Below are 25,534 nucleotides of genomic sequence, written 5' to 3' on the forward strand. Positions count from 1 at the left end.
TGCCCAGAATCGATGATCTATTTGACCAATTTCGAGGGGCTTCTATTTTCTCAAAAATAGACTTGAGGTCTGGGTATTATCAACTCAAAGTGAAAGATTCGGATATTCTGAAGACTGCTTTTCGAACTCGATATGGGCATTATGAGTTTTTAGTGATGTCATTCGGGTTATCAAATGCCCCTGCTGCTTTTATGGATCTGATGCATAGGATGTTTCGACCTTATTTGGACCAGTTTGTAGTTGTGTTCATCGATGACATACTGGTGTATTCCAGAAGTGAAGAAGAACATGAGGAGCATTTAAAGATTGTTTTACAGACTCTAAGGGAGAATAAGCTATACGCTAAGTTGAGCAAGTGTGAATTCTGGCTCAGCGAAGTGACTTTTCTTGGACATATCGTTTCTGCTGATGGTATTCGGGTTGATCCAATCAATGTGGAGGCTATTCTGAACTGGAAGCAACCCAGGAACGTTTCGGAGATCCGTAGTTTCTTGGGCTTAGCTGGTTACTACCGTCGTTTCATTGAGGGGTTCTCCCTTATTGTAGCTCCTCTGACGAAACTATTGAGGAAAGATGTTCCATTTGTCTGGTCTGAGGACCAACAAGCTAGCTTTGAGAAATTGAAGATTGTTCTACTCAAGCCCCAATGTTGATTCAGCCTGAATCAGGGAAAGATTTTTCTGTCTATAGTGATGCTTCTCACTCTAGATTAGGATGTGTTTTGATTCAAGATAGGAAGGTTGTCGCTTATGCTTCGTGTCAATTAAAGCCGTATGAGCGTAACTATCCTATTCACGATCTGGAGTTGGCTGCCGTGGTTTTTGCTTTAAAGATCTGGAGACACTACCTATACGGAGAAAAGTGTTATATTTATACTGATCATAAGAGTCTGAAATATCTGCTTACTCAGAAAGAATTGAATTTGAGACAGCGTCGCTGGTTGGAGCTTCTAAAGGATTATGATTTGGAGATAGAATATCATCCAGGGAAAGCTAATGTAGTGGCAGACGCCTTGAACCGTAAGGCGATATCAGATCTCAGAGCCTTATTCGCCAACTTGAGTTTATTTGATGATAATAGTCTGTTAGCAGAGTTGCAGGTTAAGCCTACTTTGGCCGAGGAGATTAAGACCAAACAACTTCTGGATAGCTCATTGCTTTCCATTATTGAGCAAGTTAAACAAGGATCGAGTTCAGAGTATTCTATGGATCAGGATGGTATTTTGTGTTTTCATGGTCGTTACTGTGTCCCTAAAGATGATGAGTTGAGACGGATTATTCTTCAGGAGGCTCATAGTAGTCCTTATGCTATGCATCCTGGTGGGGACAAAATGTACAATAATCTCAAAGAGCGCTACTTTTGGACTGGTATGAAGAAGAATATTTCAGATTTTGTGGTGAGGTGTTTGACTTGTTAGCAGGTTAAGGTAGAGCACCAGCATGCGTCTGGATTGTTACAGTCAATTAAGATTCCTGAGTGGAAATGGGAGCGTATTACGATGGACTTCGTTATTGGTCTTCCTCTGACTCCTTCTAAAAAGGATTCTATTTGGGTGATTGTTGATCGACTCACCAAGTCAGCGCACTTTATTCCAATCCGGATTAATTATTCTTTGGACAAACTGACTAAGTTGTACATTTCTGAGATCGTTAGACTTCATGGTGTTTCGTTGTCTATCATATCTGATCGAGATCCAAGGTTCACTTCCAGGTTCTGGAAGGCTTTGCACGAGGCTTTGGGTACTCGTTTGAATTTCAGTACATCTTTTCATCCACAGACTGATGGAAAGTCGGAGCGAGTTATTCAGGTGTTGGAGGATATGTTACGAGGTTCACTTCCATTAGCTGAGTTTGCTTACAATAATAGTTATCAGGCGAGTATTCGCATGGCACCGTAAGAGGCTCTATATGGACGTAGATGTCGTACTCCTATATGTTGGACAGAGTTGCATGATAGAAAAACTTTGGGTCCATACTTGGTTCGAGAGACTGAAGATACTGTCAGACTGATCCGTGATCGCTTAAGAGAGGCATTTGATAGGCATAAGTCATACGCAGATAAGCGACGTAAGGATATCGAGTTTGAGGTTGGAGATCAGGTTTTTCTCAAGGTATCTCCATGGAAGAAAGTATTGAGATTTGGACATAAGGGTAAAATGAGTCCGCGATTTATTGGGCCGTATCGTATTCTAAAGAAAGTTGGACTTGTTGCTTATCAGCTTGAGTTGCCTTCCCAGCTCAGTCGTATTCATGATGTTTTTCATGTATCTATGTTGAGGCGATACCGTCCAGATCCAGATCACATCATTCAGGTTGATGAGGTAGAGCTGAGACCTGATTTGTCTTATGAGGAGGAACCTGTTCAGGTTTTAGAAAGGGATGAGCGAGTTCTTCGGAATAGGCATATTCCAATGGTCAAAGTTCAGTGGAGTAATCGTAGCCCCTCAGAAGCTACTTGGGAAACATTGGAGTCAATGGAAGTTCAATTTTCTCATCTGTTTTCATAAGGTAAATTTCGAGGACGAAATTTCTTGTAGAGGGGGAGAATTGTAACAACCCGAAAATTTCAAAATAATATTTAATTGGGAATTGAGGTTTTAATTGTGAAAATTTATAAATTTTTGGGGACTAAATTGAAAGATTTTAAAACTTGTAGCTTGTTTTAGAGTTAAAAAATTCAGGGACCAAGCCCTGAATTTGCCCAAGAAAAGTAGGTAAGTTTGGTGTATATTACGGGAGTTGGTTTCTGGAAATCAGAAACCAATTCCTCCCAAATTCCCTCTCCCAACCTCAACTTCCGACGACGACGATCTCGACGCCATCCGAATTCTGATCGCCGTTTTGAAAGTACCATCGTGTTCGTTATCGAGTCAGGAACAATCCCCTTAATTTAATTGAAGCGAAACGCTGCCAAACGCAGTGAATTTCAAGTCAAAGCATCGACGTTTGTTTAGCTCAATCGCCTAGAAAATCATAAATTCATCGTCGATCGTTGCTCCGTTTATGACACCTCCCGCACCATCGTGTTCCTTGTGTCTTTCCGAGTCTGCCTGTGTCATCCTCTGTCTCCGTCGACGGCGGCGCGTGGGGAGGTGAAGCGGTTAAAGTTTTCGATTTGATGAAATCGAGCTCTCCGCCGTTCAAAAATTTGAAACAATCTTTGTAAGTATCTCGAAATCGCTCAAAAATAATTTTTAGAAAATTTTCCGTAATTTTTAGAGCCCCGGAAGAGGTCCCACGCGCCACACGCATCGCCGCAGGGCGAGTGCATAACTGGATAATCGGTTTAATCGGTTTTGAACCGGTTTTGACCAGTCTGAACCGGTCCGACCCGACCCTACCGTTGACCCGACCCCACCCGACCGTTGACCCAACCCCACCCGACCGTTGACCCGACCCGACCGTTGACCGTTGACCGTTGATATTCTGGGAATTAATTCGATTTTAGTGCTATTCTGGGAATTAATTCGAAATGGGTGTTATTTTGGTAATTTTTTTCAAAATGTGATATTATGGGAATTAATTCGAAATATGCTATTTTGGGAATTAATTCAAAAAGGGTGCTATTTTGGTAATTAATTTGAAAAGGGTGCTATTATGGTTATTCTTTTAAAAAGGGGTGTTATTTATGTAAAATGTTTGACAGCTTGTTGACCTCCTTTGACCAGAGCTTTGACCGGCTATTAAACGATTGTTAATCTTTTCCGAAAATATCTATACTGATAGTTTTTGACATCTCGAATCCGTTTTTGGGGTCCATTTCACCAAATTCAAACCCGAAAGTCTCCAAATTGTTAGTCAAACCCGTTGACTTTGATTTTGACCAAGAATTCGAAATTTCGGAAGGTCATACTTTATGTTTTTCAAAGTCTTGAATTTGATTCCGAAGTCCGTTTTGCCAAATTCTGACCCGAAATTCCCAAATCGAGCATGTGAACCCAAAAAGGCTTATTATCTTAATATTTTGATTATTTTTAAGAGTTTTGGTTAAGGAATTGATTCAATAAAATATTTTATGAGGTACTCGTGTTTCACCTGAGCAAGGATCAGTTAGGTCCAATGTTGTTCGTTCGTCAGTTCAGTCCGAACCGCGTATTACAAGAATTACCCGATCTAGCGCTGCAGCAGAGCGTGATCGACAGACCCAGTAATAGGCTTCCCTATCTGATTTCTCAGACTGTTACAGGTGTGTTTACTGACGGTGTTATCTTACTATTTTAAACTATCATATAAATGGTTTCAAATTTATGATGATGTTGAATATTATTACAACATGATACATGTTTTATGAATACTGGTTACCGACACCTGATTTACCGGATATTACTGATCTGATGTATAGTTTATGTAATTTCTGCATATGATTTATGAACATGAACCATTTTCATGTTTTAATGAATTAATATTTATTTCACCTAAATACATACATGTTTATTTCTGTTACTGGGATATTATTAAGGAAAGCATTTCAGGCTCCTTTGTTGTGTGCTCAGGGTAAGTCCTTACTGGTGTGCAGGTGGGTGTATGGTTCTGGGAAACCTACACATTGTAGTGAGTCTTTACTGGTGCTTTGGGTAAGTTATTACTGCAGACTCCTTTGCTGTGTGCTTAGGGTAAGTCTTTACTGGTGTGCAGGTGGGTGTATGGTTCTGAGGAACCTACACATTGTAGTGATGAAAGCGACTGGATGAAGACGTTATTACTGCAGGCTCCTCAGCTTCATGCTTAGAGTAAGTCCTTACTGGTGTGCAGGTGAGTGTATGTTTCGGGAAAATACATAAAAGATAGAAACCTGAGTGATTATATGGAAATAATGATCATATTTTAAAATATGTTTGATAACCGATTTTATTGGAATATTTTATTCGTATGTTTTTATGCACTGTTTGGAGCACACTGGCTTTTTAGCTCATTCTATAGTTTTTAACTTTTTCAGATAACAGCAGACCGTAAGCTAGCAGATTTGGCATCAGGGGAGATCAACTACTTATTTTGTACGAACATATATTTCTATATGTTTTTCAGTTATGTTTGGTGACATGTATTTGATATCTTTTTGGACATATCTGTATTATTAATATTTTGTTCTATACTATATTTAATGTTCTATACGTTATATAAAAAAAAAACCTCTGAATGGGATATGTGACCACTTAGGTTTGAGTCTAACTTACAGACCGGGTCTGGGGGTTTCAGCCACCATCAAACTCCATGAAATCTTGTCCATTTACGGAAGCCCAAGGCAGATAGATCTGATCTGCTATGATTTTGTTGGCAACTTGAATTGGATCCTTTTAGAAAAATTAAAGGTTGTGAGCACTTTGGGGACCCAAACGAGTTCATGAGAATAAAAAGAAATCTTTAATAACACTAAGTTTGACCCAATTACTACGCTATGGGGTTTTTTTTTTGTTCATGTGTGTGAATAATTCTCTCTCTCTCTCTCTCAGAAACAGAAAATTATGTATCATACTCGTAGTAGTCATCTTGATCATTTGTACCATATTTTCTTTGTTTTGAATGCACAATTTTTCTGAGAGATTCTTTTTAATTTCTCAATTGAAAGAAAGTTTAAAAGAGGTGTGAGAATAAGAGGTCCTTCCTTTTGTCCTTGAAGCATTATATACTTGAAATGTGTAAGAGCTACTTGACCATTCACGTATAAGAGAATATATAGGAGAATATATAATACTTATATTTGTCATTAGGTGGTCTTGAAACAGACTTCTTCCGAAGATAGGATGCATTATAAATCTAAACCTTGAACACTACTCCACAATTGATCTCATTCAAAAATTCAGCTAACAATGTCTCAATTATTCAGCAGTCATCAACACATCCATATATCATTTGGGGCCGAATACTAGGTCCAGTAGTATCGTTTTGTGTAAAGTATAAGATTTTTAAAATTTGAACTCCATTAATTATACGATTAATTAAAATTTTATTTTTAAAAATAAATATAATTTAAACAAACTCTCTCTTTTCGATGTCATGACATTTTCCCTTATCCAAAATCGTAACACCCCTGTCACAAACAATTATTATGGTTGGTTTAAATTTCCCACCCCATCCCCCGGAGCACACGATATGAAATAAAACAATCAAGAACCACTATCACAATTGATCTACCTTCGTTGAGACACTCAACAGATAAAAGATATATCATATAGGATGAGAAATATCAAATAAGATAAAAGATATATCATATAGGATGAGACAAATCAAATAAGATATACAACGCATCCGCTTGTATATAAAATAAATGTGGTACATGACACTTTCTCGTGTAAAAAAAGTATAGGGGTCCAAGAATGAACACATAATTTCATACTAGGGGTAAATTTTAATTTTTAAAAGGGAGAACTTATATAATTTTATGAGACAAAAACATATTTTCAATAGAAAATACAAAAAAATATATAAAAACTTAAAATTTTCAAAAGAAGCGACAGCCCCCACCCATCCCTTCCCTGTGGAGGTGAGATGTGATTCGCATTACCTTGTTTCGGGAGCGAGAGATATCAATAGTACTACCAAATGTATGGAATCTCTCAAGAATAAAAATTAACTTGGAAGTATCTCTTCAAGAATGTTAAAAGGTGTTATAAACAAAATATAAATAGCAAGAAAGTGCAAGTCGGATACATAAGAAATAATAAAAATTGTTTAGAATTTTATTTCTAATGACCCTCCCACATCATACATCTACTTTTGTACTAGTATGGAAGTGACATTGTGATCAACATCTTCCTTGGCTCGTTTGTCAAATGGATCTTCACCAATGTACAAGTCCAAAATTGATCTACAAAGGAGTTTGCTCTCTATACTTCCTATTTCTTTTCCATCAACTACACAATTTTCGAAATAATAAAAAAGAAAGCAAAACATAATGCAAAACAAAAAATATGAGTAATACTTTTTAATCATGCAGTGCAAGTAACCTTCGAAGAACATATATATATATATATATATATATATATATGTAATCTTGGAGGTCGTATTCCCATGCCTTGATGCCCATGCATGCAAATGTGTTTGGTACACTACTAAAAGGAGAATGAAGAAAAGAAGATACATAGAAAACTGAGGGAACGATGAACAGTGAATGCAGTGAATGAACGAAAATGAACAACAAAAAAATCAAAAGACGGCTGCTCATGTTTAGTTTAAAGATAAAATTTACAAAGAACATCTTACTTATTGTCTTAAGTACATAGCCTGGCTCCTTTGAGAGGTCTACCAAAGACCCCCTTGGTAGTTTATACTCATCTTTGAATTGAGAAGTAAACCTGCAATCGAATTAGACACGACATGGAACCAACAATACCAAAACATGAAATAGGACAGGGAAAAATGATTTGAAACAGATGGGAATGGAAATTTTGAAGAAATGAGATATTATTTGTGCAATGATGAGGAAAATTAGCCAGTCATAGTGTTCAACTTCAACAATTTGACAAAACTCTCAACTTATAAATTTTGGCGTATGAAACAAAATCAGAATTTTGATAGTTAAATGGATAGTTTACCTATGAAGTAGTTCTTTATTATCTGAACCACCACCAAACTTTTGGAGTCTGCTTCCAACCGACTCTTCATAAGCACTTCGTATGGACCGAATGGTCAATTTGCCATAGACAATCTGAAGTCTAACAGTCATGCTTATATCAGCCTCCATGAGATCGTTCTTCAAATCTTTATTGTCTTTGAGTTCAGAAGCGGATAAATTCCCGTATTTTGCACTCAAAAACTTCTTTACATCATCTCCATTAGCATAAACACCTGCAGCAATACCAGGTTACCTACATAAAGACATTGTATTTGCATTTTCCACCCTCAAAAGTGTTAGATTTTGTAGCTTAACCCTACGTTCTTTACCATAAATATAGCACAAGCATTCAAGCCAACGATTTAAACCCACATTGTATTTCTAGCCCACTGCCAATCAATTAATCCAAAAGAACACATAGATTATTGCATGCAAGACTGGAATCTAAAAGCAAAACGAAAGCTGAAGCTTTGCTTGTCATCTATAATTCCGGGATTTCTTAAACAGAAGTGAGTGTATCCAATTTACATTACTGTAAATGAAGAATCATATAAGGAAAAAAAGCAAAATTCAAAGAAGATGAAAGGAATAATGTTACCAAAAGCATAGACGTCAATGTTCTTCAATCCCAAGATGCTTTTTCTCCTCAACCCAACTCCAAGAAGTCGAAGGGAATTTCCCAGAACCGGAGGAAAAGAAACCCCACTCTTTGGTTCGACGACGGGATCTGAACCATCTGCAAGAGAGATCGAGGCCAGAAGAAGAGAAGAACTATTCGGGAGGAGCAAATTCGTGGCGTTTTGGAACAATGGGTGGTTGGGGTTCTGCGAGACGGCTGCCACACCGGCAGCAGCTACAGCTCCGATGGATGCGGCTGCGGCCACGGCCAATGAGGCAGAGAAACGCTGCCGACTGGTGGTCCGGTGATTGTTGTGAAAGTTGCCGCTGCCAGGCTGGTTATTGGGCTGAGAAAACAAGAAGGGAAACCTTAGTGACATTGTTGTTTTAAGCAGTTTTCATCCCTTTTATTACTTGCTAGAAGTACTAAAATAGAGAAATTGAGTATTTGTAGATGGAAGGTACCACGTGAGGTGCACCTGGAACCTTGTGTAGAGGCGAGGCTTTTGGACCGCTCAGTTCAGTTTATCCAACGGCCTCAGTCAAACTTGGAAATTTTTATCATCATTTTATAAAATAAAAATTAATAAATTACCAATTTTCCTAATTCTTCTTGGTTCATCAACTCTTATTGTTGGAATTTCCCGGAATTTCCGACAAGGAATCAGTTGATATTAATATAATTTCTAAAATTTCTCTAAAGATATGTGGGTAAAATACATAAATGTTTATTCAACTATATGCTATATTTAATTTGATTATTAGTTAGTAATCTTATTAATTAAATTAATTTTCTCTCGTTTTGTTATAATTAATTCAAACTGACTTATGTTACATACTTAGTTTTGGTGAATAAGTCTCACAATGAGAATTTTCTACATACATAAAGACTAAAACTCGAGACATACTTAAACAATATCAAGCTTCTTACCACTTAAACTAACTCTGTTAATTATTAATCAAATTATTTAATTATCTAGATGATATCAATAAAATCACATGATGCTTACCACTTGAACCTAGGTATGGGCACCAATCAACCCAATCCAACCCGAAAATTTTATATCTTCCACTCAACTCGACCCAGTCCGAAAAATGTATTTATTAAAAAAATATTATTTTTATTCAATAAAAATATAGATTTAATTAGAAAAAATAATATATACAGGGATATTATTGTAATTATCACTAAATATATAAGGTAAAATTATATTTTTTGGGTCGGGTATTTTTTACCCGACCCCGACCCAAACCCAATTTTTTTAAAAAAAAACCAGATCCAATCAGGTTGGATTGAAACCCGTAAGATTTGGGTCTCATGTCTATCCCTATTTAAACCAATCCCGTTGATTATTAATTAAATTATTTAATTATCAGGTGATATCGATAAAATCACATACATTTAATATTTAACCAAAGATATGACTTATTTATTTCTATAATCAAACGGTGAGATTAGAGGACTCATTTATATTTTGATTAATTTTATTAGGTCTATAATTAAATAATATATATATATATATATATATATATATATATATATTTAATTGTAATTAATTAAAATTTTAAAATTAAATTAAATTTATTTTCATAAATTATTTAATTTAATATTTTTTACCTTTTAACTTATTTAATAATTTTAACTTTTCTATTAAAAAATAAAATACATGGCTCATTTATTTTTTGATTAATTTTATTAGATTGTAAAATTCAGGATTTGTAATTTAAATTATAACATCAATATGATTAAACTTGATTATAAGTGAAAAAAAATAATTCTCAAGAAAACTCTTTGAAGATAAAAATTTAAAATTTGAATCATAAATTTATTTTAAAATTTGAGTTGTACTCTGAATTTAAGTTTGCTAAATGAATTTTAATTTAATTATTAATATAATTTTGTATATAATCATTGAACTAAGATTTGTAAAAGGATAGGATAGTATATATATAACATGCTTTTAGAAATACAATAAATACATAACAAAGAAAGATAATGCTAACTACAACACAGAAACAACTGAATGATACATTACTAGGAATATGTTAATGGATCTCATGTTTGAAAAACACCTAAGGCTCTCTTATTTCCCACAGCATTTCAACATAAAAAAAAAACATGAACGTAACAAATAGTTGTGCGAAAGTTCAATAGGAACCGGATCTAAATTTAATCATACTCCAATAAATCAGGTGTAACCGGCCGTCTGAGGGGGATAAATGACTTCTTTTCGACATCTCTGGACAATGTTTTCCTCATTTCTGAAAAAACCAAAGGTAAGAGGCGGTGGTATATATGCAGAACGAGAAAGAAAAACGCAACATTCCGGTTGGGTATCGAATTCTGGATACCTAACCCATCTTCCTCTCCCGAATAATAGCGTAGCACCCTTCTGTATATTACATACCCAAGCTGTAAAAAGAAGGTGACGTAGGTAAGTCTCCTTGGATTTATGCACATATTTATGGATACAGCACATGTAGAGTTATGTATTATAAGCTATGCCTTAGACTTCAGAATGAGGATGGAACACATCAAAACCTAAGACACTTTCGATGACAAGGGAAACAGAAGAAAAAGAGTATAAACTATAAATAACAACTAGAACACAAAAATGGAGGTTACGGAGATGGTGGTTCCTGGTACTCGAGCGGAGGCGGTGATTCTGATGGCAACTGGAGGTCTTAAGTTCTAGCTTCATGGTTGGGCTTTGAGCCTACAAAAATCGGGGTTAGGTAGTTAGTATTTTGTTTCGGTGTTGGTTCTACGGTTCTCTGTTACTGTTCTCTGGTTGTTTGGGTTCTGTTATCTTGTTTTTGATCGATGCTTATGCCTATCTGTCACCGTTATCTTTTTAAAACATAAAGATGGAATGAAGCAATACAGTATCTTTTCCAAAAAAAAAATCTCGAATGAACCATACAACTATTCTAGCAGTTCAAAGAAAGCAACGAGGATAGTATAGTACAAACCTATATCTAAAAGATCAATTATTACTTTGCTAATTTCAAATCTAGTACTCTTCCCTTGAAATTCTATTGAAAAGGATAGCACTTTGGTAATTCCTCATCTTGTAATGCCATAAAAATGCGTAGTACATGCAAACTGCAAGCAAAAGCTACCCCAATTGATTGTAAAAATACCCAGAAGAGAGAAATATCCCAATCAAGGGAACATTAAATTCATAAATTGCACACCAATCTTACATTTTATCACCGATTTCTTCAAGAAGGTTCATTAGTTTCTTAGCAAGCTGCTGCCTACGATATTCAGGTGCAACAGTAACTGCTGTTACATGGCCATGCCAAGACTCACCTCCCCATAACTACAACAATTTCAAAGTTATCAAATTTAGATGCAGTATCAAAACAACTTATATGTCTTCAAATTAAATCTTCAACATGACAAGCTTCTGAAAGTCTGCAATTCCAATTGCTTACAGTGATAAATTACAATTGGAGGGCAATGAACATCATGATCGCAAACCGATTTATTATTTTCTAAACATGAGAGATCAAATTATATATCAACTATCTAATTCGAAAAAGGAAAGAGGGGACGGAGAGCTCACTGTAACCCATTATTCGTTTGCCGGGGCCTTCACTTCAGCTACTTGAAAATAATCGGGCCATCGTGCTAAATTCGTCATGTAGAATGACATATTAAACTGTAATAATCACCCGATTACCATTAAAGGAGCCAAATTCACTACTCGTCGAAGCGTTTTAAGTTTTAAGAAATTAGAAGGAAAATAATTTCAAGAGCTTACGGTTTCAGTTAAATGATCGAGATTGACGGAAGTGAAACGAAGAAGATCGTTGAAGTAAAATCGGCGTATCGTTGTCATCTCTTTCTGTCTCGGACAGCCGGCCGGAAATGGAAGCTTATTGAAACGCAGAGCTGCCGGATTTGTGTGGTTGGTTCAAGCTCTAATCTCGAGAATCGCTGGTGTGATAGAATAAATTGGTCTTCTCAATCGTTGGTGTTTCAATCCATTTTATTTTGGTAATCGGTGAGATGACAGACTAGCTATCGTTGTTCGATATTTTTCTATAAAAGAGATGAAAAACATAAGGTGGCAGATGAGATTGAAGGATAATAAAGCGAGTACCCCTTCTTTTAATTTGGCAAAAAGGAATCCAAGTCCATGTACTTTTAAAAATAATTAATGTGACTATCGCATTATTTTTTCTCTCAATATGGTCCTTTAACTAAGAAAATAAATACAATGTAGTCCTTTGACCAATATTTTCTGTCGTTGATCGTTACAGTATTGACGCGGCAGTTCACAGTATTGATGTGGTGGTCCACACTGTTGATGTGGTCGTCTATTGTGGCTGATGATATGACAGATGAGTAAAATTGATTTTTTATTTTATTTTTTTCGAGGGCTAAATTGATTTTTTTAAGTTTAAAAGATTATTTAATTAAAAAAATAAAAATTATTTTAAATTTGAAATATAAAATTATTCAAAAATTCAAAAATTTATATATAAATACTAAAAATAAAAATTAAATTATTAAAAAAATTAAATATTTTATTAAAAATACTAAAACTATTATAAAAAGTTTACATTTTTTGAATATATATCATAAGCTATAAAACTATAACTTATAAATTATCAAAAAAAAATTTAATATTTTTAAAAAGATATATTATATATTATATATACATGTAATATATAGTTATATCATCAATACTTATACAAAGTATTTTTACTGGATTGATTGAGATTTACAAAATTTAAATTAGTCGAGACTTACAAATTTTGTATTAGTCGAAATTTACTATATATTCTAATTTTATTTTATGTCGAGACTTATTATATAATTATCTTTTAAATTAGTTGAGACTTACAAAAAATAATTAGAAAATATAATAAGTTTCATCTAATCTAAAAATTGTAAGTCTCGACTAATTGGAATTTTTAATTATTGATTAATCCAATAAGAATACTTTGTATAAGTTTTGATAATATATATGTTACATGTATATGTTATGTATAATATACTTTGTACAAGTATATGGTATGTAATTCTCAATTAATCCAGTAAGTCTCGACTAATTGAAATTTTGTAATTCTCGACTATTACATGTTACGTGAACTTGTCAAGTGGCCTCAGTGATTAAAAAAAGTGTTGTTCTCTCTAAAGGTTCATAATTAATCTAACAATTGCATTAGAGAATGAGTATACGTTATTAGTGATTAAGAAATAATGTAAACAAATACTATTTTATAGTCAATCAAGACTATTAAAAAGAAATTTTTACATGCTATGCTCATTTTATAACAAAATTTAACATCTATTTTATAATTTTTAGAAAAGTATATGTTAAAATATTATTTTAAAATAATTGAGTACCATTTTTAAACTTTAACCAAATCTCCCTAACACACACAATGATACATCGACAACATAAAAAAAAACATAGAAAATAGTGAAAATTAGGGGTGTTCAAAATTTCGGTTTATCGGTCGGTTTATTTTAAGTTCGATTAGTTAAGGGTTAATGATTTTTTTCAAAGTTTAGTTATTGGTTCGAAATCGGTTAATTAACTAAATTAATCGAAATTTTTAAAATTTTAATATATAATATATATATTAATAACTTTAGGAGTATTTAAATTTCGGTTTTCACTTAATTAACTGATCGAATTAATCGAATTAGCCAAAAAGATTAAATATTTAATATATAATATATATTATTTAAAATTTAAGTTAATTCAGTTAACCGACCTATTCACCGATTTTTTTTAATTTTTTTGTTTGGTAAATTATTTTAAAAAAATTTGATTCGATTAACAGTTAAAACGAAAAAAATTCGATTAATAAATTAGATTCGGTTAGTTAACCGAATGTCTAATTGAACACCCGTGAAAACCCAAACATCTTTCAAGTAAATGACACGTGTCATTCAATATGATCTTTCGTACAATAAAAATAAAATAAGGATAAACTACACATATGATAACTAATGTTTGAATAAGTTTTCATTTTTTCAACTGAAGTTTTAAAATAATAAATTAGTTACTAATGTTATCGATTTATAACAAATCAGTCATTAACATTATCGATTTATAACAAATCGATCACTCATCATTAATCGACGTTACTGAGAGTAACAAAATGTTGATGGGATGTACGTTTAACATTAATAGCCTATCAAAAATAATAAATTACTCTTATGTTTTGCAACTCATCTTGATTTATTATTCCACGTAAAATCAGTGAAAATAAAAGTAGAATAAACATTCATCAGTTATTCATTGATTATCGAAAACAACTTGTAGACAACCCAATAACAAAAACAAACCCCCAAAGCTATGAAGGTTTAGCCTGTTGGAATTGCTTCCCGACTTCTGATTTGTAAAGACTGAGTCAATGTTGTAAAATCATTTATTTTCCTCATTTGCAACTTTTCTTCCTCTCTTAGTCTTATAATTGCACCTGGTATGTCTTAGACAAGTGAGGAACCTTTTGAGAATACCTACGATCATTAACATACAAACAAATCAACTCCTATTGTACCTAATCAAAGAAGGATCGAAATCATGACTGTTTGCAAAGGAGTCTTACAAAGCCAAAACCGCCTGAGGTAACCTTGGATTTATTTATGCTATAATTTGTAGGGTACTTGGCAAGGTAGTTTAAGGTATGATATTTATCAATAATGGTGAGCCTTGGGACTCGTTGTTGATGAGACGTTCAATCAACCAAACCACAAAGCCAATGAAAGCAAAGAAAGTAATAGTTGTTATCCGCATACCTCCCCTTCCGACGCCGATCAATCTTTTCTCATCGATCGCGCTTACAACCTAGGTTGCCTCCTCCTCCATTCTGTCAATAACTCCGCTCGGAAACGTGCTTCGCGTCATAACTCAGTTGCTATGTCACGATCAAGGTAATGCTGATATTCTTCATTTTTTATCTGCTTCTGTGATTTTTTTTTCTTTTTTGTGATTGTAGACACTAATTTTTTTATGCACCTTACTCACGCCTCACACAACCGTCGCCAGTTCTCTCGGCACCCACATCACGAATCCAACAAACAAACAACCAACCGAGAGTTTCACTCAGAGATAAACTCCCAAAAATAGGGTTCATGAGCACTATAAATAAGATGTAAACTCACATTCAAAGGGACAATAGATTCGAGCATAAAGAAAAAACACAAAGAGGAAAACCAGAGAGATTTCAAGGGGCTTCTGATCAAAAGGGAAGAAGCTTTTCTACCATCCATCAAAACCAGATAAATCAGAAACCATTTTACACAACAAAGAGTTCTAGGAAAAAGGAGAGAAAAGAACTTACTTTTTTCTCGGAACGCTTCGGTTGCTTCATCGGAGAAGAGGGAACTCCTTCCACCATCGAAGGTAACCCCGTTTACCCTATTAATCCATACTTAGAGTGGAGCCTTTTGGAATTTGTTTGGTTTTCTGAAGAAAAAAAATGAAAAATAAGAGAGAAGTGAGAAGAGAAAGTTGAGCGTGAGGGAGAAGAATGGATGGCCAAGTGAGTTTAATTTAGTTTTTACTTTTTTAATAAAATATTTTTAAATGAATTTTTGAGCCCGTGGTTTTGGTGTAGATTTAGGTGGTGTTTGTTTTCACTGTGCAATGTCTTCAAAGCTCTTATGTCTGCGCTGTGCAGACCACGCACAGATATTGGGCTTCGCAGACCGTTTGTTTTTTTAGAAAACAGAAACTCTTCTAACATCTGCGCGTGGTCTGCGTGGCACAAACGTGACCTTATGTCTACAGACGTCTTCTAACCTCTTCAAAGAGGTTTTATATTTAATTTTAGATTTTAGATATTAATTTTAATATTAATTTTTTAAATAAATTAAGTATTAATTTTTAATATTATATTATAGATATTAATTTTAATATTAATTTTTTAAATAAATTAAATATTAATTTTTAATATTATATTATAGATATTAATTTTAATATTAATTTTTAAATAAATTAAATATTAATTTCTTAATATTATATTATAGATATTAATTTTAATATTATCTTAATATTATTTATATATTTATTTTAATTATTTTGATTTAAGTTTAAATATAATATATTTTTGGATTTAAGTTTAAATATTTTCTAAAAATATCATATAATTATAAAAATAAATTATGAATATATATATTTAAACAAATTAAAAGTATTACATAATTGCATATTTAATAATAGTTTAATGATAATTAATGTTTAAAAAAAGAGAGGTGTATGATTCATTGATTAATAATAGTTTAATGATAATTAATGTTGTTGTGCCATATGATAATAAAATTCAAAATTTAATATTATTATATAACTTTAGATAATTTAATGTTTAAAAAAATCATATAATTTAATGATCATTTATAAATTTTATTCTATAAAACTTATAAAACTAATAATGCATGTGATTATGTGAGACTTATAATAGAATTAATAAGGTGATGTTTGTTTTTCTAAAAAAATTATTATTGTAGTTATATGGATTATTTAAATTTCAGTATTGTAAAACTAAAATTATTTAAATCTCAGTATTGTAAAACTCTTTTAAGTTTAAAAAATTAGTTTATTTATATTTCAGTTTATTTTAGTAGTATGCAGACGTTAAAAAACAAACAGTCTTCTTCTTGCAGACTGCACACTTTTGGTCTACCTCTTCTACTGTAGATGTCTGCAGATGTGGTCCGCAGACTGCAAACCTTTTACCTCTACAAAAACAAACACCACCTTAGAGTTAGGGCCATGGTTTTGTGGTATTTGGGGTCATTTACCTCTTTAGTGCATGTATTGTTTAGTAATTTTGATTTGTGCTCTGATTTATTTTGTAATTAGTATTCAGTCCTTTTCAGTTGTTGTTAATACCAATTTAATCCATTAGTTTCAGTTTGTTTCAATTTGATCCTTTAAGTTTTTATTTTATTTTATTATTATTATTTTTTAATTACTTTTTTTCTTCATATTGTTTTTATTTTACTGCTTTTAAAATTTAACCTTTTTTTCTTTTTCTTTTGATTTCATTAATATTTTTTTTATTCTTTCTTTTTTCATTGTCTTTGATTTATTTTTTTTCATTCTATCTTATTTATTTTATTTTTTTTCTTTCTTTGATTTATTCTTTTTTATTTTCTTATTTTTCAATTTATTTATTTATTTATTTAATTTTTCTTTTCTTTACTTTGATTTTATTTATTTTTATTTTTTTATTTATTTATGTTTTTCTTTTGAATTATTATTTTATTTATTTTTTCTTTGATTTATTTAATATTTATTTATTTTTTGTCTAACATTTTTAACTTTTTTAGAGAAATTTCAACCAATTCAAAAGTAAGTAATTTGAATCGGATTTTTAAATTTCAATTTAATTTTTTTCAATTTTCGCAATTAAAGACATCCCACGAATTAATTTGTATCAAAAGGGCGGTTCAAGGGTGTTAATCCTTCCTTGACCGTAACCGACTCTCGAACCCGACATATTTCTGGTAAAATACAGATCAGGTACGATGGTGTCTAACCTACCTATATGTTTTTAAAATGGTCGGTGGCGACTCTAAACCAATTATTCAAGTCGAAGCCCAATTCTGGGCCCAACTGAAAGACAATCGTGGCAGATTGGCGACTTTTTTGGGGAACAGGTAAGTGAGTCATGCCAGAATTAATTTTCGGTTATCTTTTTTAGCGAAAACTATAAATTTAAATTCTAATTTATTTATTCGATTCTAATTATTTTTCAAATAAATAGTTGTACTGACATTTTTTTTTCAATGATTTTAGATTTTTGAAAAGTTTCTATCTCAAGCTCTATACCCGAGCTCTGAACCCTATTTAAGTAGGGGGTAAAAACGACGTCTTCGTGTGAATTTATTCACTGTGCGGGCCTAGCAAGTAGCCTTCGGGATTTATATACCTTATGTCTTCGTGTGAATTTATTCACCGTGCAGGTATAAGGGAATGTTTCCTCTCGAGTTTAACTTAGTCCACACAAGCTTGTAATGGGCTTAGGACTAAGGGTCTGGAAAGCCCAAGGGGGCACTAGCAAGGAGAACTCAGGTACCTTTTTAGAACCTATACCGAGATGACAGGGAATTAGAGCCCACCCCAAAGCCTCATTTCAAACCCTAGGATGCTTGAATTATTTCCTGCTTCACTTTCGGTTCAAAGCATGCGAACTAGACAAATATGCGGTTAGGATTTGTTTGAAATTAGCATGCGGGATAGAGATCATATATGGGTAGGAATAATAAGCATGTGGGGGTAGATATCATGTGGGGTAGGACTTTTATTTTCATAATTGTTTTTCATCTTTACCTCATTAACTCTTTTCATTTTTGTTTTTTTTATTTTATTTTCATCTTTTGCATAATTCATTTAAAAGAGGTGTTGATCCACCAAAAACATGTTCGTTAAACGTAAATAATTTGTATTAATGGAAAAAGGGGTTATAATACAAAGAGATGAAAAGCTCAGAAGTCCAGCTATGGTCAGAGAATACTCAGGATGGATCGGGATTTATACTATGGACACCCAAAGTTGACTTTTTGAGTTACCAAAAATTTGTTGGGGCAAGATGAGAAAAGGTTATTGACCTAGAAAGCTCCTTCAAAGACAACATGCCACTATTGACAAATTCAAGAAACAAGCTTCGAATAGTTCCTATCGATGGAGGGCTCCAATGACGCTTTTGTTAGGAACAAGCTCAGCATAGAGTGAAAGTCGGAGATGCAGTCATTCGAGACTTTTTAGGGCAAGCAGCTCGTCACTTACACAGTTTAGCCAAAGGAGTCGGGACTGTTCAACAGGGTATTCAACCAGTGACGAAAAAGGCGAAATACGAACCAACTATTCAGGAGCTGTTTGGGATCTATACCATCAAAATGTTTTTTGTGTCTTAAAGCATAACACTTTTGTCCTCAATAAGGATTATTTATAATAACATACACGTTTTTGGATCAATGCCTCGAACATTTCATGCATCATGCATTTAGACATATTTTGCATTTTGTTATTTTCTTTGCATTCGCATTAACTAACGGAAGAATGTCTCAATAAAAGGGGTACAAACATACATTGGACATACCTCCACAAGCTTCAGACACGTGTCTTTCCCATTTAAACCGAAAGGAAATGGAAGCCATAATTGCTCAACTTGAAGAGAACATGCAAAGGTTACAGAAGGATCTAGAAGAAAAGATAAATCAGAATAGCCAGAGTGCCCTAGATATAATTACGAAAGGGCAAGAGCCCTTGGTCCATCAGATCGTTGCAAAGTTTGCTGGCCTACGTCAGACAAGTGCACCTGGAGCAGATCCATCGGAAGGGGTAACTATGTCACCTACCCCACAAGTAGCTGTCTCACCCAGAATCTTATCAGGACTTCAAAATAATTCGGATGGTTACCGCATTCCAAAATTTAGGGAAGAAGTCAAAACGACCATTAAACCAGGAGGTAGGTAGAGTGGAAAGCCTCCCCTGAAGAAGAAAGAAAGAGATATCATCAGCAAATCATAACCAATTGCAATTATACCATCTTGCTGACAAGATTTGAGAAAACCAAGAAGATAAAATGAGCATTTCGATCCCATTCCCATGATATACAAGGAGCTCTACCAACAACTGTTTGACGCACATATGGTGTCACCCTATCCAGAGATACCTCTAAAGCTCCCATACCCCATGTGGTATGACAAAAATATGCACTGTGAATATCATGGCGGTGTTCTGGGGCATGCTATTGAAAATTACCTCGCATTTAAGAGGATTATTCAAAGAATGCGCAATAGGAGTTGGATTCATTTCAACAATACATAATCATCCCACATTGCACAGAACCCTCTACCTAATCATCAAGAGAATGAGAAAGTGCAATCATCGAGGAAAAGGGTAAAAATGCCAAAACCAGAGTTTTCGAAGTGAAGTCACCTCTTGCTTGGGTATGGAGACAAATGATAAATGCAGGGTTTCTTGCACCACATCCTAGCCCATCAGATTCCAAAGATGGCAGTCATTGTTGTTATCACAATGAAGATGGACATGATATAAAAGAATGTACTGAATTTAGAGCCTTGATCCAACTAATGATGGACAGAAAAGAGCTGGAATTTTACGATGAAAGCAATGACACTCCCAAAGCATAAGGAGTCATGACAAGTGGGGCATCCTGATGAGGCCTTATTTAGTTTTGAGGCATCTTGTTTGAATTTGTTTTTTTGAACTTTCTCGTATTTGGAACTTGTTTTTGAACTTTCTTTGGATATTTCAATGAATTTATGTGGAACATTGAATCAACTTTACAACTTGAAATTCTTTGAATATCAAATGAATTAAAACTCTGTAAGTGATCGGAGTTACAGATCTTTGACAAAATAACACGATTAAAAGCTAATAAAACAAAGGACTTTGACCTTATCCAGAAGATACGCTCAAACATCATACCCTTCTTTTACAAGTAACCAATATAGCATTCTCCCTTCATAAGGCTTGGTATTTAGGTGTGCATAGGTGTGGACAACATGCGCTATCTTTTGTATGTGACAATTACTATACTTTTTGTTTAAGATGTTCAGTGATGATAATGATCTTCACAGATGGAATAGTCGAGTAAGCAAATCTAATTTAGGTCAGTTGTTTGGAAATTTAACTCTAAAAATGAGATTCCTTAACTTTCAAAAACACCAAGATTATAACAGGTTCTTCTTGACAAACTTAAGAAATTGGACCTGTATGCCCAGATTATAGTATTATATATATACAATAAAGTTTTAGTTGTCCCTCTAAAGCAATTGGTTAAACGCCCCGACTTTATGGATAAAATTCAACTAGCCTGATAAAGGTGATTATAATATACAATAAAGCTTGAGTTGTCCCTCTAGAGCAACTGGTTAAACGCCCCGGCTTTATGGATAATATTCAGCTAGCCTGATAAAGGTGATTATAATACCTATATAATGATATTAAGTTGTCCCTCTAGAGCAATTGGTTAAAAGCCTTGGCTTTATGGATTCAGCTAGCCAGACAATGGAAAATTTAAATAAGGAGTTTTGATAAAAATAGACTAAGGGAGTTAAGGAACACCTGTTATAGTCAAATTCACACAAGCACTGAAGAATTTCATTTTTAGACCGATATTTCTGCATTACCTTTGTTAAAGGAGCTTACAAAACTTGAACAAATGGAAGATTTCAGAGAACCAAAATAGAAGGTCTAGTAATTGATAAAGCTAATTGCATTATTTTGTCCGCATCCAATTAAAATGGCAAGCCAAAGAAAAAACATGTTGCAATAACCGAAAAAATGACTTTTTTTTATGGCTGAAACCTTAGGTCAACCTAAAGCCAACTCATCCACTTGAATATTTGTCAAAGAGCTATAACTATGAAAACATCAAAAGAGCTATTGATTCCTTTTATATTCTATGAACTCATGTTTATGATTTGATTCGATTTGATTACGAGACTGAATTAAGGGGCAATGTTTTATAGAATTCTTCTATTTTTATATCATTTTTCCCTTCTAAATAAGAGAAAGGAAAAAACATTTTCAAACAGGACAATCTCAAACGTGAAAGGTTGCAACCCGAGAAGAAAATAGGGCATGATCGATTCCAAGGTTCAAGATTGGCAGACAAAGCACGAGACTCCGTCCAAAACTAATTCATATTGTATGCATCTTAGACATACTTAAGAGCATTACATTTATCATTTTTCACATGCATAATTTTTTGCAGCTTTCAAAGTCAAGTTTCGACTTCATAACGAAAGATACTCGATTCAAAAGCTCCTTTAAAGATCGATGGTGGTTGCTTGACTCAGCAGTGAGAAGCTATACCTCAACCGACTTGACATATCTACAGATTCCAGAATCAATTTCAGATGGGTTCGAGAGCCAATTCAGAACAAATCCAGATCAACTTAACTCAATAATGAGTAGCAGGTTTCCAGTTAACATTTTCAAGCAGATTCCAATTCCACGACGGAAGATATCTGACTGACAAAATTTATTAGTGGACTTTCCCGTGAAGGGGAGTCATCCAAAAATCATATTACTTGGTTCAGACCCGCTCAGAGAAACCACCTGAAAAATTATGGCCGGCTTAGACCCGTTAAGGGAAGCTATGTTTTTAAAGAAACTATTGGCAGCATAACTCAAGGCGATAAAGTATATCTGCCACCAAAAGACCTTCGAGTTCGACTACGTTCAGCTCCAAGGCATATCATTTGCAGCATAACTCAAAGCTAGAAGGGTTATCTGATAACAAAAGACCTTCGAGTTCGACTACGCTCAGCTCCAAGGAACATTATTTGCAACATAGCTCAAGGCAAGAAGGGCTATTTGCCAACAAAAGACCTTCGAGTTCGACTATGCTCAGCTCCAAGGCACATCATTTGCAGCATAACTCAAGGCTAGAAGGGTTATCTGTCAACAAAAGACCTTCGAGTTCTACTACGCTCAGCTTCGAGGGCACATCATTTACAATATAACTCAAGGCTAGAAGGGTTATCTGTCAACAAAAACCTTCGAGTTTGATTACACTCAGCTCAAGGCACTTCATTTCTAGCATAGCTTAAGGCAAGAAGGGTTATCTGCCAAAAACCTTTGAGTTCGATTACGCTAAGCTCCAAGGCACATCATTTGCATCATAACTCAAGGCTAGAAGGGTTACTACCAACCAAAGACCTTCGAGTTCGACTACGCTCAGCTCCAGGGCATATCATTTGCATCATAGCTCAAGGCTAGAAGGGCTATTTGCCACCAAAAGACCTTTGAGTTTGACTACGTTCAGCTCCAAGGCATATCATTTGTAGCATAACTTAAGGCTAGAAGAGTTATCTGCCAACTAAAGACCTTCGGGTTCGACTACGCTCAGCTCCAAGGCATATCATTTACAGCATAACTCAAAGCTATAAGGGTTATCTGCCAACCAAAGGCCTTCGAGTTTGACTACACTCAACTCCAAGGCACATTATTTGTAACATAGCTAAAGGCAAGAAGGGCTATTTGCCAACAAAAGACCTTCGAGTTCGACTACGCTCAGCTCAAAGGCATATCATTTGTAGCATAACTTAAGGCTAGAAGGGTTATCTGCCAACAAAAGACCTTCGAGTTTGACTACGCTCAGCTCCAAGGTACATCATTTGCAGCATAACTCAAGGCTAGAAGGGTTATCTGCCAAAAAAAGACCTTCGCGTTTGATTACACTCAGCTCAAAGGCACAATATTTGCAGCATAGCTCAAGGCGAGAAGGGCTATCTGCCAACAAAAGACCTTCGAGTTTGACTGCGTTCAACTCAAAGGCACATCATCTACAACATAAACTCAAGGATAGAAGGGTTATCTGCCATTAAAAGACCTTCAAGTTCGATTACACTTAGCTCAAAGGCACACCATTTGCAGCATAGCTCAAGGTGAGAAGGCTATCTGCCACCAAAAGACCTTCGAGTTCAACTATGCTCAGCTCCAAGGCACATCATTTGCAGTATAACTCAAGGCTAGAAAGGTTATCTGCCAACAACAGACCCTCGAGTTTGACTACACTCAGCTTAAATGCACATCATTTTACAGCATAGCTCAAGGCAAGAAGGGTTATCTGTTAACAAAATTGTCGAGTTGGATTCCATTCAGCTCGATGACACGTCAATCACACTACTTTCCGGTTGCAGTCAAGGTTTTCAAGTCGAGAAGAAGACCTGAGTTAGCCGTGCCTTAATGACAAGAAACCATCTTCCAGCAGTATAGCTTAAGTCGAGAAAAGCTATCTGTCAACAAATATTTTTGAGTTCAATTTCGAGAGTCTATCAACCACATGGTAGAGCCGAGGAACTATTTTCCAGTCGAATTTCTAAACCCCGGTCTTTAAACCGAGAAGAAGATCGAGGTTGACTGCAATTTGAAGACACATCCTGATTCCGAACTACGAATTTAATTCCATATCCTTTCAAGATGGACTCGACTTCGCGAAGGAGGAGCCATCCACAACTCAATTCGACAAGGGGTTATTCTTCAACTCCACCGCACGAAAATTTGTGTCTTTTTATCCTTTTCCTATTTTTCGTTCCATGAAAAAGGACAAAGAGGGTCAGCTGTAGACACTAATTTTTTTGCCGCACCTTACTCACGCATCCGTCGCCGGTTCTCTCGGCACCCACGTCACGAATCTAACAAACAAACAACCAACCGAGAGTTTCACTCAGTGATAAACTCCCAAAAATATAGTTCACGAGCACTATAAATAAGATGTAAACTCACATTCAAAGGGGCAACCGATTCGAGCATAAAGAAAAAAAACACAAAGAGGAAAATCAGAGAGATTTCAAGGGGCTTCTGATCAAAAGGGAATAAGCTTTTCTACCATCCATCAAAACCAGATAAATCAGCAATCGTTTTACACAACAAAGAGTTCTAGGAAAAAGGAGAAGAAAGAACTTACCTTTTTGCTCAGAACGCTTCGGTTGCTTCATCGGAGAAGAGGGAACTCCTTCCATCATCGAAAGTAACCTCGTTTCCCCTATTAATCCATGCTTAGAGTCAAACCTTTTGGAATTTGTTTACTTTTCTGTAAAGAAAATGAAAAATAAGAGGGAAGTGAGAAGAGAAAGATGGGCGTAAGGGAGAAGAATGGATGGCCAAGTGAGTTTAATTTAGTTTTTACTTTTCTAATAAAATACTGTTAAATGAATTTTTTTTGAGCCCGTGGTTTTCGTGTAGATTTAGAGTTAGGGCTATGGTTTTGTGGTATTTTGGGGTCATTTACCTCTTTAGTGCATGTATTGTTTAGTATTTTTGATTTGGGCTCTGGTTTATTTTGTAATTAGTATTCAGTCGTTTTCAGTTGTTGTTAATATCAATTTAATCCATTAGTTTTAGTTTGTTTCAATTTGATCCTCTAAGTTTTTATTTTATTCTTATTTTTATTTTTTAATTACTTTTTTCTTCATATTGTTTTTATTTTATTGCTTTTAAATTTTAACTTTTTTTTCTTTTTCTTTTGATTTCATTAATATTTTTTTAAAAAATTATTCTTTCTTTTTTCGCTTCTTTGATTTATTTTTTTCATTCTATTCTTATTTATTTTATTTTTCCTTTCTTTGATTTTTTCTTTTTTTCTTTTCTTATTTTTCAATTTATTTAATTTTTCTTTTTTTTCTTTTTTCTTTTGATTTATTATTTTATATATTTTTTATTTATTCCTTTGATTTATTTAATATTTATTTATTTTTTTGTCTAACATTTTCAATCTTTTTAGAGAAATTTCAACCAATTCAAAGGTAAGCAATTCGAATCAGATTTTTAAATTTCAATTTAATTTTTTTCAATTTTCGCAATTAAAGACAACCGACGAATTAATTGGTACCGAAAGGGCGGTTCAAGGG

The 25,534-nt window shown here is 34.1% G+C and overlaps 1 protein-coding gene and 2 long non-coding RNA genes across 3 annotated transcripts; all 3 read right to left on the reverse strand.

Moving 5' to 3' along the window:
* Positions 1–6,680: 6,680 nt before the first annotated feature.
* LOC120174468 (fatty-acid-binding protein 1) lies at positions 6,681–8,578 on the reverse strand. The gene is made up of 4 exons (XM_039181303.1): positions 8,150–8,578; positions 7,532–7,784; positions 7,200–7,291; positions 6,681–6,850 (listed from the first exon to the last, which is right to left on the reverse strand). The coding sequence occupies exons 1-4, from the start codon at positions 8,547–8,549 to the stop codon at positions 6,708–6,710; spliced, it is 888 nt and encodes a 295-aa protein (XP_039037234.1). The 5' UTR covers positions 8,550–8,578; the 3' UTR covers positions 6,681–6,707.
* Positions 8,579–10,179: 1,601 nt separating this feature from the next.
* On the reverse strand, positions 10,180–10,753 carry LOC120174343. The gene is made up of 2 exons (XR_005521165.1): positions 10,522–10,753; positions 10,180–10,431 (listed from the first exon to the last, which is right to left on the reverse strand). It is a non-coding gene; the product is annotated as an uncharacterized LOC120174343 (long non-coding RNA).
* Positions 10,754–11,171: 418 nt separating this feature from the next.
* Positions 11,172–12,161, reverse strand: LOC120174337. The gene is made up of 3 exons (XR_005521164.1): positions 11,940–12,161; positions 11,742–11,837; positions 11,172–11,495 (listed from the first exon to the last, which is right to left on the reverse strand). It is a non-coding gene; the product is annotated as an uncharacterized LOC120174337 (long non-coding RNA).
* Between the last annotated feature and the right edge of the window lie 13,373 nt (positions 12,162–25,534).

This window comes from Hibiscus syriacus, unplaced genomic scaffold, assembly GCF_006381635.1.
Source record: "Hibiscus syriacus cultivar Baekdansim isolate YM2019G1 unplaced genomic scaffold, ASM638163v2 tig00003096_pilon, whole genome shotgun sequence".
In the NCBI taxonomy this organism is placed as follows: domain Eukaryota; kingdom Viridiplantae; phylum Streptophyta; class Magnoliopsida; order Malvales; family Malvaceae; genus Hibiscus; species Hibiscus syriacus.